The sequence below is a fragment of the Scyliorhinus canicula genome, chromosome 7, assembly GCF_902713615.1.
Source record: "Scyliorhinus canicula chromosome 7, sScyCan1.1, whole genome shotgun sequence".
Lineage (NCBI taxonomy): Eukaryota > Metazoa > Chordata > Chondrichthyes > Carcharhiniformes > Scyliorhinidae > Scyliorhinus > Scyliorhinus canicula.
Window position 1 is genome coordinate 107,955,032 of NC_052152.1, and position 13,718 is coordinate 107,968,749.

Sequence of the window (13,718 nt, forward strand, 5' to 3'; positions counted from 1 at the left end):
TCTTGTTGTCTTAAAAGCCTTTCTCTGAAGTGTTCATCAAATACAAGCTGTCACGAATGAACAGATCTTGTAGTTGCTACAAAGTCGCAGGATTGAGCTTGAAGTTTTAAGTCTATCACGACGCTAGTAAATGATTCCCCTGTTTTTTGCAATCTCTTGTGGAAAATAAAATGTTTAAATGTCTCATTTGTCTGGATCTTGCAGTGGTCATCAAATTTACTTAAAATCACATCAAATTTAGCTTTGTCCTGACTAGCAGAATACTGAAAGGAGTATTTCAATTGCATGCTGTCCTGCCATTGATAAGAAAAATGCAATTTTTTAAGCATCAGTTGCGGTAGTTAAGTCTGTGGCTTCTAAATATATTTGAAATTGTTGTTTAAACAGTTTCCAATTAGAGTTCAAATTACCAGTAATTTTGAGGTGACGTGGAGCTTGTGTGTGGTCCATCGAGGCGGCTGTCTTCCAAGAATTCATTTGCTGCAATGCTTCTCCAGTCAAATAACTGCTATAGATTTCTTCTGTTTCTGATCTAACTTAATCTTTCCAGCTAGTTTTTCCGAAGCCAAAACCTGGTATCATGTTATATTACGTGATTGTAATACGTCGTTATTCTTTGCTTACTTCCAGAATGGTCTGATGGTTGCAGTTCAATGAAACTATTAGTCTTCAGTTTAAAGCAAATAACTTTTCTTTTAAAATAATTTTTATTGAGATTTTCCAAAACATATCAAAAACAGAAAATAACAACAAAAAACCAGTATTAACAACAACCAAAAGAAAAACACACTAACCCCCAAAACCAACCCCCCAGTAATAGATAAACACACGGCATATTCAATAAACACATATACACATTTCTCCCTTCCCCCGAAACAAACCCCCCCTCCCCCCCCCCCCCCCCCCCCCCCCCCCCCCCCCCCCCCCCCCCCCCCCCAACCCGGGTTGCTGCTGCTGCCGGCCTATTTTCCTACCGTTCTGCCAGGAAGTCCAGGAAAGGCTGCCACCGCCTAAAGAACCCCTGTACTGATCCCCTCAGGGCAAATTTCACCTTCTCCAATTTAATGAACCCCGCCATGTCACTGATCCAGGCCTCCACGCTTGGGGGCCTCGCATCCTTCCATTGAAGCAAGATCCTCCGCCGGGCTACTAGGGACGCAAAGGCCAGAACACCGGCCTCTTTCACCTCCTGCACTCCCGGCTCCACTGCAACCCCAAAAAATTGTGAGTCCCCAGCCTGGCTTGACCCTGGATCCAACCACCCTCGACACCGTCCTTGCTATCCCCTTCCAAAACTCCCCCAGCGCTGGGCATGCCCTGAACATATGGGCGTGGTTCGCTGGGCTCCCCGAGCACCTAGCACACCTGTCTTCGCCCCCAAAAAACCTACTCATCCTCGTCCCGGTCATGTAGGCCCTATGCAGCACCTTGAACTGTATGAGGCTAAGCCTCGCACAGGAAGAGGAGGAATTCACTCTTTCCAGGGCATCTGCCCACGTCCCTTCCTCAATCTCCTCACCCAGCTCCTCTTCCCATTTACCCTTCAGCTCCTCCACCAAGGCCTCATCCACCTCCTGCATGACATGGTACACGTCCGAAATCCTTCCCCCTCCAACCCACACCCCCGAGAGAACCCTGTCCCGTACCCCACGTGGGGGCAGCAGAGGGAACCCCTCCACCTGCCACCTGGCAAACACCCTAACCTGCATGCACCTAAACATGTTCCCCGGGGGGAGCCCAAACTTCCCCTATAACTCACCCAGGCTCGCAAACCTCCCATCCACAAACAGGTCCCTCAACAAATAACTTTTAATGAACAACGAATATAAATACTAATGAGTCTGTTCACTCTTTCACAAGTATAACTAATGATAAAGTAAATCAGAAGAAGTAATTACTATATTTAACTATGTTTAACTATACGTGCCAACTAAGCTATCTCTCTCTAACACTCTGCTATCTAGTCACTCCTGGTACAAAGAGGTGGAAAGATCCTCTGAGTTCAGTTTATATACATGGATCTAGTGCTGCCATCTGGTGGTTGTCTAACACTATGATACTGTTGTTAACTATTTGCATACTATCAGATATATAGATCACTACAAAAATTATTTAATAAATCCTTCAGTTTGGAGTGAAATTTATTAGAAAAAGGTTGTCCGAGAAGTTACTACTTTCTTTGAGGTGAAAGCTGCCAAGTCTGAATGTCAAACTCTTTAATGTTGGAAAATAACTACAATGTTTCGCTTAATCGTGACCTTTTGTATTCTGAACAAGAGGAGAAATCCTGAACTCCCATCAGTCCTAACTAATAATTAGATCTGTAAATTAATTGTAATATGGTCTCAGGTTTGATTCATCAGGGTAGGACAGCCTCCAAATGTGATCTGGACAATGTTTCTTAGCTTGTCCCTGAAATTCTCGGCTGCAAAGTAATACAAAAGGGGGTCCAAACAGGAATTGATTGCTGCACCACATAGGGTAACCACCACAGCTTTCTGAACAAAACAGCTGGCTTGGGATATATTTCTGGTGTCAGTTGTTATGATAAGGTAGACAGTTCTTAGAATGTGATAGGGCAGAAAACTGGTAAGAAATATAACCATTACAACAATAACCATGGCAATCGCTTTTCTGAGGGAGCTCCTTCTCTTGTGATGTTTTGCCTTTGAGATTAACAAGGTCTTAACAATGACTGTGTAACAGAACGTGATAATAAAGAAAGGAATAATGCAACCTATGACCAGAGAAATTAAATTCATGGAATATATTTTTCTGCTCATATCTTTGAGATCAAAGCATTTTGTTTGATTATTTTGACCTTTTAGAAAAGGACTGGCCGCTACTCCAACAAACATCCATATTGCAAAGCATGTGATTTGCACATATTTGATTCTCCTATACTTCAGACCTTTAATTGGATGCACTATAGCGAAGTAGCGCAATATGCTCATCAGAGTCATAAAGTAGATGCTGCAGTACATATTGAGGTACAGGGCATAAGACATGAATGCACACAAGTAATTTGGAAGTGTCCAAATGCTGTCTTCCCAATAATAATGTACGCGCAAAGGCAAAGTGCACACAAAGAGCAGATCCGCTATTGCCAAGTTCACCATGACAATGCTGATTTCAGTCTTCTTCTTGTATAAGTTCAGGAACACATATATACAGAAGACATTTTCAATAAACCCAAAATAAATACAATGATGTATGTTGGTACAAAAATGTCAGTTTTGAAGTTGTCAATGTTCTCACATGAGCCATTCCCTGGGTTGCTTGTGGAATTCATTCTCTGCTTTAAGAAAATCTGCACGATCAGCTGTTTCTGTAAAAGCAAACCACTAATTTTACTGACGGTGAATGGATGAGAAGTTTAAAATAATTACACATTTTCTTGATTAAATGCTGTGAATGTAACATGCTTTGATTACATTCAGTCACTTGAGCGCCGTTTTTAAAAAAATATTTTTATTCTCCTCCTTTTTCACATTTTCGCCCAAATTTGCACCCACCAAAAATAAACAATAAGCTGTAACAAATATAATGTCAATCCCCATATCAACAACAACAATCCCATCCTCCCACCAACCCCCAAACAACTGCCTGCATGTTAACATAAACAAATAACAAAATGGAATCAGGAATCACCCCTTCCTGCCCCCCTCCCCACTAATGTTCAATATTATCCAATTCTATTAGGTTTTGTAAATTCTGCCATTTTCCATGAATAGACAAAGAATAATTGGATTTCCATTAATGGACACGAATAAGTGGATAAATATGCAATTATGGCATGCTCTGTGAGTCACCAGTCTCCATGGATGGGATTCTCCGCTGGCGAGATTTTCCATTGTGCCGGCAGTGCGCACACACCCATGGATTTCCCGATAGCGTAGGGGTGTGCACAAAGGCAAACCCCATTGGCTGCTGGTGCGATGGAGGATCCCACTGCCGTCGTAGGCACGCAGCACCAGAAAACGGGTGCAGTAGGATGGAGAATCCTACCTCAGTTCTCTGTCTAGAATATTGTTAACTTGTTAACTGTTACGACCGGTCCCCACGCAATGTTCCTCAAATTCTTGCTGAGGATGGATGAACTGACTACCTTTCTTATTTCAACCCCCTCACTTGGATGCAACAAGATTAATTTAATAAGGATCCCTTCCCTTCCCAGACCAATATCTTTGTTTTAAAAGGAGACAATTTAACCAGGCTTTCTTGAGTTCAAGAAAGAGTGAGTTTATTAGCTACTAAATGCGAGGAAAAAGATAAAGCACATGCATATACATTCGCATAGGTTAGAAAAGAGAATTGAGTTTCAAAAATAAGTTTTTAAAATATATACTACTCAACCTTTGACTTGTCAGTTGTAGTGATCTGCACATCTGCATGTATACAAGGGGTTAATGTAAATACACTCCAACTAAGTAATCCGTTCTGCGCATGCAAAGGAAACTGAAGCCGTGCATGCATAGTTGAGAAAAGACGCATTGGGCGAAGATTGTTCTGCGCATGTGCAAGCCGTGCATGCGCAGTTGGGAAAAGATCACACATCGTTCGAATACGGATCTTCAAGCCACGCATGCGCAGTTGAAGAAAAATCGCACAATGCCCGATGATCGATTTGCGTGTGTGCAATTGATTAGTACACATGACATCAGAAGACTCCAACCACACCCACTTAAAGAGGAAATGCCCGCAAATCACAATTAAGCCTCTTGAAGGTACAAAACCCCAAACTTTAACCTCAAACGGCATAACATTGCCTGAACTTCAACAAAAAGTTGAAAATTATTTTCGCAGCACCACGGAACTAGCAATTTGCAGCATAAAAAGTGACGAGCTCAATAACAAATCCAAAACTGATGAAGATGATTTGTTAATTAAAAGTGAAGAGCTCAATAACAAATCCGAAGCCAACGAAGAAGATTTGTTAATTAAAAGGGAAGCGCACAAAAACAAACCCAAAACCACAGAAGATCATTTGTTTATCAAAGAATACAACTCAGACATGGCTGAGTTGTTCGGATATGATCATAATAGCATCAGCAACATGGTTGAAAAGCTCAACACAATTCTACTCATGATAGATTAATCCAATACCATGATGCATTGGGTGACAGCAACCTGTCAAAAAGCCAAAAAGAAACCAATGCCACACAGAGAGTACTGGCCGGCTCTGTTGAGAGAGCACAGATCAACTCCACAGAGAGAACACTGCACAACTCCACGCAGAAAGCAATGAAAGACTCCACAGAGAGCGTGATGCAAACCTCCACAGACAGCTCGTTGACAGACTCCAGAATGGAAGCAATCAAAGACTCCAGAGCGACATCCATGCATGAAGAAGACTATGAAGGTCTATCCACCTTATTTGAGCAACGAGAAGTCCACCCAGCTCATTTGAACAACAAAAAGACTGAAAGTCTACCCAGCTAATTTGAATAACAGGAAGACGATGAAGTTCCAATCACTCTATGTACGAATAGTGACACAGTGATCACAATCAGCATACACGATGTGCAGGATCACAGCAAGACTGGCAAATCTCATCTCGTCTGTACAGAAGCACTTAACAATCAAAGTAAAACTACTTTTGAGTCCAATGAGACCCCATCAATTAAAACCTCATCCACTCTTGACAATCGACAAGAAACTGAAATCTTGATGACGCTAACTCCAGGGGCGCAATTCTCCGGACTTACGAAAAATCGGAGAATAGCGGGCGGCGTAAATTTTTACGGACACGCTGGTCCGACGCCCTCCTGCTATTCTCCCCCCCCCCCCCCCCACGGCCGCCCCCCGACACGAATCGCTGCTCGCCGTTTTTTTATGGCGAGCAGCGATTCTCCCCTGGCCGATGGGCCGATTTCCAAGGCCTTTACGGCCGTTTTCATGAACGTAAAACACACCTGGTCTGACCGTTCGTAAAAATGGCCGTAAAGTCCCGATCTGGGGAACCATGGCACCGATTGGCACGGCAGTACCACGGCTGTGCCAAGGGTGCCATGGGCCCGCGATCGGTGGGCACCGATCGCGGGCAGCGGGTACTTACCCCGCGCACTCTTTCTCCCTCCGCTGCCCCGCTGGATCCATTCGCGGGGCGGCTGAGGGGCAAACCGGCCCGCGCATGCGCGGGTTTCACGCAAATGCGTGATGACGTCATCCGCGCATACGCGGGTTGGAGTCGTCCAATCCGCGCATGCACGGCTGACGTCAGCTGATGCGTCAGCCGTCGCTAACTTTGGCTAGCGGGCTTAATGAAATTCGTTAAGCCCGCGATGCCGGAGTTCACGGCCGCGCGATGCTAGCCCCGACCGGGGAGCAGAATCGGTTCCCAGTCGGGGGGGCGGAGGCTGGCGTCAAACGCGCCCGTTTTTGACGCCAGCTTCCCGATTTTTCGTAACTCGGGAGAATCGCGCCCTAGAAAAGGAGCACCAAGATATCAACGATGAAGCAAATCAAGCAGAAATGACTCCAGAAGAGGAGCACCAAGGAATCAAAGAGGAACCACATCAATCACAAATGACTGATGTCATCAGGATCCGTGCAACATCAGATCATTCTCACAGTCGTGCGCGCTGTTGAAAACGGCCCAGCGGCGATTCTCCACGGTCGACCTGCTGCGTTCCTGGCGAGTTCTGCCAGCGTGATTCCAACCTGGTACCACCCGGCGGGAGCTTGGATCCCCGTCCTCGCTGACGGTCCTGGTGGGGTGGGGGGGATCAGACTACGGAGGTGGCCTGCACGATGTCCAGGTCCACGCTCGGGAGCTACCGATTGGAGGGCGCATGTGATCTCGAGGGGGCCTATCTCCTTCCATGCGGGCCCGCTGTGTCGCTATGCCATGTTGTACGGCGCCGGCGCGGACCCGTGCCAGCAGTGCAGGGCTGCGTATCGGCGCCGTGCTGGCCCCCTGTGGCTCACTGAATCGCTGGGCCAAGAGGCCCGTTGACGCCGTCATGAAACACTCTGGTGTTTACGCCAGCGTCAACACTTGGCCGGGATTTTGGAGAACCCCGGCCAAGAACTCCATTAGATCCCACAGCCACACTGAGGCACAAGGGGGAGAAGCTGACCTCCACCCAGGATCTGCCTGTGATCAATCAATGAGGCGAAGGCTAAGACATCTGCCCTTGCACCCACCTGTAACTCCGGGAGTTTTGACACCCCGAAAATGGCCTCCAGGGGGCCCGGCTCCAAATCCACGTGTAGAACCTCAGACATGGGGTGGGATTGTCCCCTACTCGGCGGGGCGGGGGGTCCAGGCATAGCGGAGTGGCGCCAACCACTCCAGCGTCGGGCCTCCCCAAAGGTGCGGAATTCTCCGCACCTTTAGGGGCCAAGTCCTCACATTGAGGGGCTAGGCCCGTGCTGGAGCAGTTGGCACCACACTGACTGGCGCCCAAACCAGCTCCAGCGGCCTTTGACGCCCGCCGCCTGGGCTGGCCGAAAGGCCTTCGCCGGTTCGCGCATGCGCCGGTGCGTCAGCTGCCGCTGACGTCACCACCGGCGCATGCGCGCTGGGGGATTCTCTTCCGCCTCCGCCATGGTGGAGGCCGTGGCGGCGGCGGAAGAAAAAGAGTGCCCTCACAGCACTGGCTCGCCCGCCGATCGGTGGGCCCCGATCGCGGGCCTGGCCACCGTTCGGGCACCCCCCGGGGTCCGATCGCCCCGCACCCCCTCAGGACCCCGGAGGCCCACTCGCACCATCGATCCCGCCGCCACCAGAGGTGGTTTAAACCACGGCGGCGGGAGAGGCCTCCCAGCTGCGGGACTCGGCCCAGGGGGCTCGCCGATCAGCGGGTGGTGTTTCCCGCCCCCGCCAATTCCCGGGTGGCAGAGAATTGTCGGACAATTTCGCCCATGGTGCTGAAAAATTACCCCCAAAATCTCACCAACTTCGGGCAGGAGCAGTACATTTGGACAAGATTGGTTGGGCCCCTCCCACACCACTCACAGCTGTCCTCCATCCCCTCAAACAGCCAGGTAATCTCGCCTTCGTTATGTGCGCTATACACTATAGGGATTTAATTGAATCAATCCCAGCCTCGCGCACGAGGTTGAAACATTGACCCTTCACAGCAATTCGCCCCATAATCCCTCCTCCAACACCATCCCCAACTCTTTTTCCCACTTGACCTTTATCCCTTCCATGGACACGTCAACCTCCTCCATGATCCTGCCTTAAATTGCTGAAACGACCCCCACCGATTGCACCTCCTCCAGGAACGAGAAGGATGTGCAGCTAGAAAGTTCGGGAAAACCTTTCTCTTTTTTATTTTTTATTTAAAGCTTTTCAACAAAATATAAATATGCAAAATATCAACCCATTAACCTATGGTTATCACAACTAGGCGCCCATAATGATATTCCCTCCAACACCAAGTGCTGCCTACACTGCCCCCACACCCTCAAAGCCACCACTGGACTAATGGACTCCTGGCCAGCGAGAACGGCAGTGGTTCCAACAATAAAGCCCTCAAGCTTGTTCCCCTACATGATGCTTGAAGAACATTTTGCTTTGTTTTAGCACAGCCTGCAATCCTTTCCTCATGCTTCATCTTAGCCTTCCTTATTCCAGCCTTAGCTTCTCTCCTGTATTTGAGATACTCTTCCTGACTTCTATTGCTATTATTATTCCGGCATGCATCATATGCCTCTTTTTTCTACTTTATTTTATCATAAATATCCTTTGTTATGGGGGTCCTCTAGCTTTGGATACCCCGCATTTATTTTTCATGGGTACGTACCTAGCTTGCACTTCATTCATCTCTCCTTTGAAAGTCTCCCATTTTTCATCCACTGTTTTATCCACCAAAATGTTTTTTCAATCAACCTACTCCAGTTCAAATTTTAGACCTCTAGAATTTTCCCTTTTCCAGTCTGGGATCTTAATCCATGACTGATTTTTATCCTTTTCCAACTTAATATTGAATCATATTATAGTATGATCGCTACTTCCCGACAGCTCCCCCACTCTGATGTTCTCCAACTGCCCTGCAACATTTCCTCGGAGCAGATCCAGCACAGCTTGCTCCCGGGTAAAACTGGAAATGTACTGTTCCAGAAGGTTCTCCTGCAGATACTGCAGAAATTTCTCCCCTTCCGTGCCCCACACTCTATCTATTTCCCAGCCTACCTGAGGGTAATTGAAATCCCCAACTATCCCAACCCTACTTGCCATGCAGGTTTCCATAATCTGCCTTCAAATGCTCTCTTCTACTTCCTCCCAACTATTTGGAAGTCTATAGTAAATACCAAACAAGGTCACTGCTCCCTTTGTGTTTCTCACCTCCAACCATCTAAATTCTAATTCGGGAACTGCATTTTGTTCAAGAGCTATGATAGTATCTTTGACCAAGACTGCTACATTTCCTCCCTTTTTATCCACTCTGTTCCTACTAAAAACCTTATAATTCTGGATGTTAAGTATCCAGTCCTGGTCTGGCTTGAGCCATGTGTCTCTCAATAGTAGTCTCTCAATGCTACTATGTCATAGGCCGCTCAACCAATTTCTGCTTCTACTTCCCCAATTTTGTGCACTATACTCGTGCATTTACATACATACAATTTAACCCTGTCCTTATCTCTTTCTTGCCCTTTGGGAGGCAATCATTCCTTTGTTCACTGTCAACACAGCCTTCTCTCACTTCCTTTTCCTTACTCCCCATCTTCTCTCTTTTTCCCTCACTGGTATTTCTAAAACTAGGCCCCCCCGCCCCCCGCCCCCCGCCTTACAAGTTCAAATCTAGCCCCACAAAACTATTTACCCTCTCTGCTGGGAGATTGGTTCCATTTCGGCTTAGATGAAGCCCATCTCTCTAAATAGCTTTCTCTTTTCCCAAATCTGATCCCAATGACCCAAAAATCTAAACCCCTCCCTTTGACACCATCCCTCAAGCCTCGCATTTACCTCCCTGATATTCCTTTGCCTAAATGGAAGCTTGTGGCACAGCTAGTTATTTCTGAGATTACTACACTGGAGGTCCCACGTTTCAACTTACTCTCTAACTCCTGAAACTGGTCCTGCAAGACCTCAAAACTGTCTCTCCCTATGTTGTTGGTTTTCACATGAACGACATGTTCACCCTCTCTTTCCAGACGTTTGTCCAGCCGATTCGTTATGGCCCGTACCCTTGCACCCGGGTGACAACAGACCTTACAGGACACACGATCTCGGCTACAAACTAGACCATGTCTATCCCTCGAACTACTGAGTCACCCACTACTACAACTTTTCTAATCTGCCTACCAGCCTCCCTCTCTTTTCTCAAAGTAGCCTCAGGCATGATGGTACTCTGCGTTTCCCTCCTGTCATCTACGCCTGATTCAGTCGCGTTGCTAACTTTATAGGCATTTAAAATTTCATATTTGTTATTCAGCTCCAAGGAGTCCTGGCTTTCCTGACCCTGCTGTCTCTTTTCCTTTCAACGAATGGTCACCCACTATCCTACCATCCCTACACACCTCCTTGTCTGCCTATCACGATGTGGAGTGACCAGCCTCTAGTAGACCTGTTCCAGAAGCCTCTCTCCCTCTTCTATGGCACGCAGTGAAGAGAATCACTAACCAAAATCAGCCACATGTTGTTCAAGGGCTGCTATCCTCTGACACTTCTTGCAGATGTCTTGAGGATCCAAAATCTCCCACATCTTGCATGCCACACACATCACAAGCTCCCAAGGAGACCTTGCCATCATTACTGATCAAGAAGGTGCACACTGCTGAAGCTCTGCTTTTTCTAAGCCATAAACAATTACCAACCAGCCTCTCTCTCTCTTCCACTTCTTAGTTGTGATGAGCGTGCTGACTTCTCCCAGCATCCTCCTCAGTCACTTCTCACTACCGCCCTCTGTTCTATCACAAAGACTGAATCAGATTTCATCTGCCATCACCTCATTCTCCATTAATTCCCCAGATTAATTTTCCACAGGATCAATGCTCATTTTGTGAAAGCTTTTCTTATTTAAACATCTATTGAAACTCTTACTATTATAGATACGTAGATATATCGAAGATGAAATGAAAATTGTTTATTGTCACGAGTAGGCTTCAATGAAGTTACTGTGAAAAGCCCCTAGTCGCCACATTCCGGCGCCTGTCTGGGGAGGCTGGTACGGGAATCGAACCGTGCTGCTGGCCTGCTTGGTCTGCTTTAAAAGCCAGCGATTTAGCCAAGTGAGCTAAACAAGATAGGAGCAGGAGGAGGCCTTTTGGCCCTTCGAGCCTGCTCCGCCATTCATCCCGATCATGACTGATCATCCAACTCAATAGCCTAATCCTATCGGTTTTACATTTCTAGCCAACTTTCTGTCATATTTTAATTTTTCCCTCCTTCTTAATCTTTTTGCAATTCTTTGATATATTTTCTATTTTGTCCAATCTGCTGACCTGTTACCCATCTTTGTGCAATTATGGTTTCTCTTTAAGTTTGATACTGTCTTTAGCTTTAAAGAGTGCAGGAACTCACCAAGGCGTCTTAAACAGCACCTTCCAAACCACGACCACTACCATCTAGAAGTATAAGGGCAGCAGATATCTGAAAACACCACCAACTGGAGGTTTCCCTCCAAGTCACTCACCATCTTGACTTGGAAATACTCCCGATTACTTAACTGTGGCTGGGTTAGGAACTCCATCCCTAACAGCACTGTGGGTGTATCTACACCACAGGGACTACAGCTGTTCAAGAAGGCCGCTCACCACCACCTTCTGAAGGGCAACTAGGGATGAACAATAAATGCTGGCCAAGCCAGTGATGCCCCGGAATGTGGCGACTAGGCGCGTTTCACAGTAACTCCATTGCAGTGTTAATGTCAGCATACTTGTGACAACAGAGATTATTATTAAATTAATTTTACAAATTTCCATATTAGTACCTTTCTCTCGTGCCTTGTCTCTATTCTTTGGTTTACCACATCTTCCCACATTTTATCCCTTGCCCCTACTAATTAGATTAAAACCCTCTTTACTTCCCTAGTTATGCAATTTGCTAGAACACCAGCCCTAGCAGGGTTCAGCTGTCCCAAGGATACAGCCCACACTTCCCCAAACTGGTTGGTGCCAGTCCCTCACAAATCAAAACCCACTTCTCCCACACCCATCTTTCAACCAGACAGTCATTTCTCTCATTTTATTTGCCCTGTGTCAATTAGCATGAGGCTCAGGTAACTCTAAGGTTCTGCTTAATTTGGTGCCTTGCTCCTCATACTGACTATGCAGAACCTCAATCCTTGTCCAGCCTATCCCCTTGGTACCTACCTAGACTGCAGCAATTGGATCCGTCGCTTCCTACTCTAAGATCCTATCCATCCCTAAGTAAATCCCCAGTACCAGGCAGGCAACACAGCCTTCTGGATTCTCACTGTTTGCTGCAGAGAACAGTGTGGATCTTACCCCCCTCCTCATTATACTGCCCCGACATTCCTTTTTGTTCGCCCCACTTGAATGGCTTCCTATACTGCAGTGCCATGGTCAGGCATCACATCCACCCTGCAGCCCCCACTCTCATCCAAACAAGCTGAGAGAACCTCAAACAAGTTGGATAATTGCAGTGGCTAAAACGCCTGTCCTTTGGGTCCCCATGCCCATCTCAGCTGCAGTCACACCCTTCTGTACATGGCCACCAACTAAATCAGAAGTCCAGAGCCTAGTAGGTATGACTGCCCCCTGGTACAAATCATCTAGGTAACATTGCCCCCTCCCTAATGTGTTAACAGTTTCTGCAGATCAGCCTCCAGCTCAATGACTGAACCGAAGCTCCTAAAGCTAGATACTTACTGCAGGGGTTAGAGAGGAAGTCTCCTTCGCTTGTGTGAAATAGAGTCGAATAAATGGGTTGTGTGTCCGTGTTTCAAAGTGAGATTTTCTCTCTCAACGACTTCCCTACAGTTATTGTGAGGAGGCCTTGTCAGCTACCACTTCCAAATGGCATTTTCATTGTGGATCTGCAAATGGTAGAGTTGCATGACTGAGATTAACAATTACCCTCATTGACAATCATTTTGATCCCTGTGTTTTCTTTTAGGATGCCATAGCAGAGGAAGGGGTCATTTGGTCCATCAAAGATCTTTTGTCCCCATAGTTTATTAATTTAATTACATGTTCCTGCGTATTTTGTATATCCTCATTAATATTCCTGTTTTTCAAATTACCTTAGGTCGCAGTGAACCACTGAAATTTCAAAACATCTTTCCAAATAGGTTCAACTTATATGCAGAGTATAAAATGTGTCAAGTCAAGTGGCAAAAAGGAATGTAAACAATTGGACTTGGTCTCCATTGCAAGGCACTGAAAATCTGTGCAGCACATACATGAAAATATGGCAACACCACAATCTACTCCTTTTTGGGAGGAGGAATATTTTATTTGATAAATCCCTTTTTTCGATATCTCGTAATACATATATGTGCTAAAAGAAAGGAAAATAAATCACTTTCCACCCATCTAACTTAATCCAGTAAATGAAATGAGAGATGTATCAAACATATTAAATTCTCAACATGGTCTCCATATATCTTTTAAAGTTGTAAATCACCTTTTATTCGTGTAACTATAAAGTTTAGTAATGTTTATCCAAGGTATGATTCGTACAGTTTATCCCAGGTATGATTTGTACAGTATTCCAACATCTACTTCCAAAATGCATGTTTTTGAAACAGGTTTAATTCAGGCAGACTGAGGAGCTTCAGTAACAGAAGAGGAGGTTGGGG

General features: G+C 46.1%; 1 protein-coding gene across 1 annotated transcript in view; it reads right to left on the minus strand.

Annotated features, from left to right (window-relative positions):
• Nucleotides 1-1,702: 1,702 nt before the first annotated feature.
• The window catches only part of LOC119969257 (cysteinyl leukotriene receptor 1-like), a 31,813-nt gene continuing 19,797 nt past the window's right edge, over nt 1,703-13,718 (minus strand). Inside the window, 3 exon segments of the mRNA XM_038802630.1 lie at nt 1,703-3,196; nt 3,199-3,328; nt 12,787-12,953. Coding sequence (XP_038658558.1) covers nt 2,346-3,196; nt 3,199-3,292 — 945 coding nt within the window. The 5' untranslated portion in view covers nt 3,293-3,328; nt 12,787-12,953 and the 3' untranslated portion in view covers nt 1,703-2,345.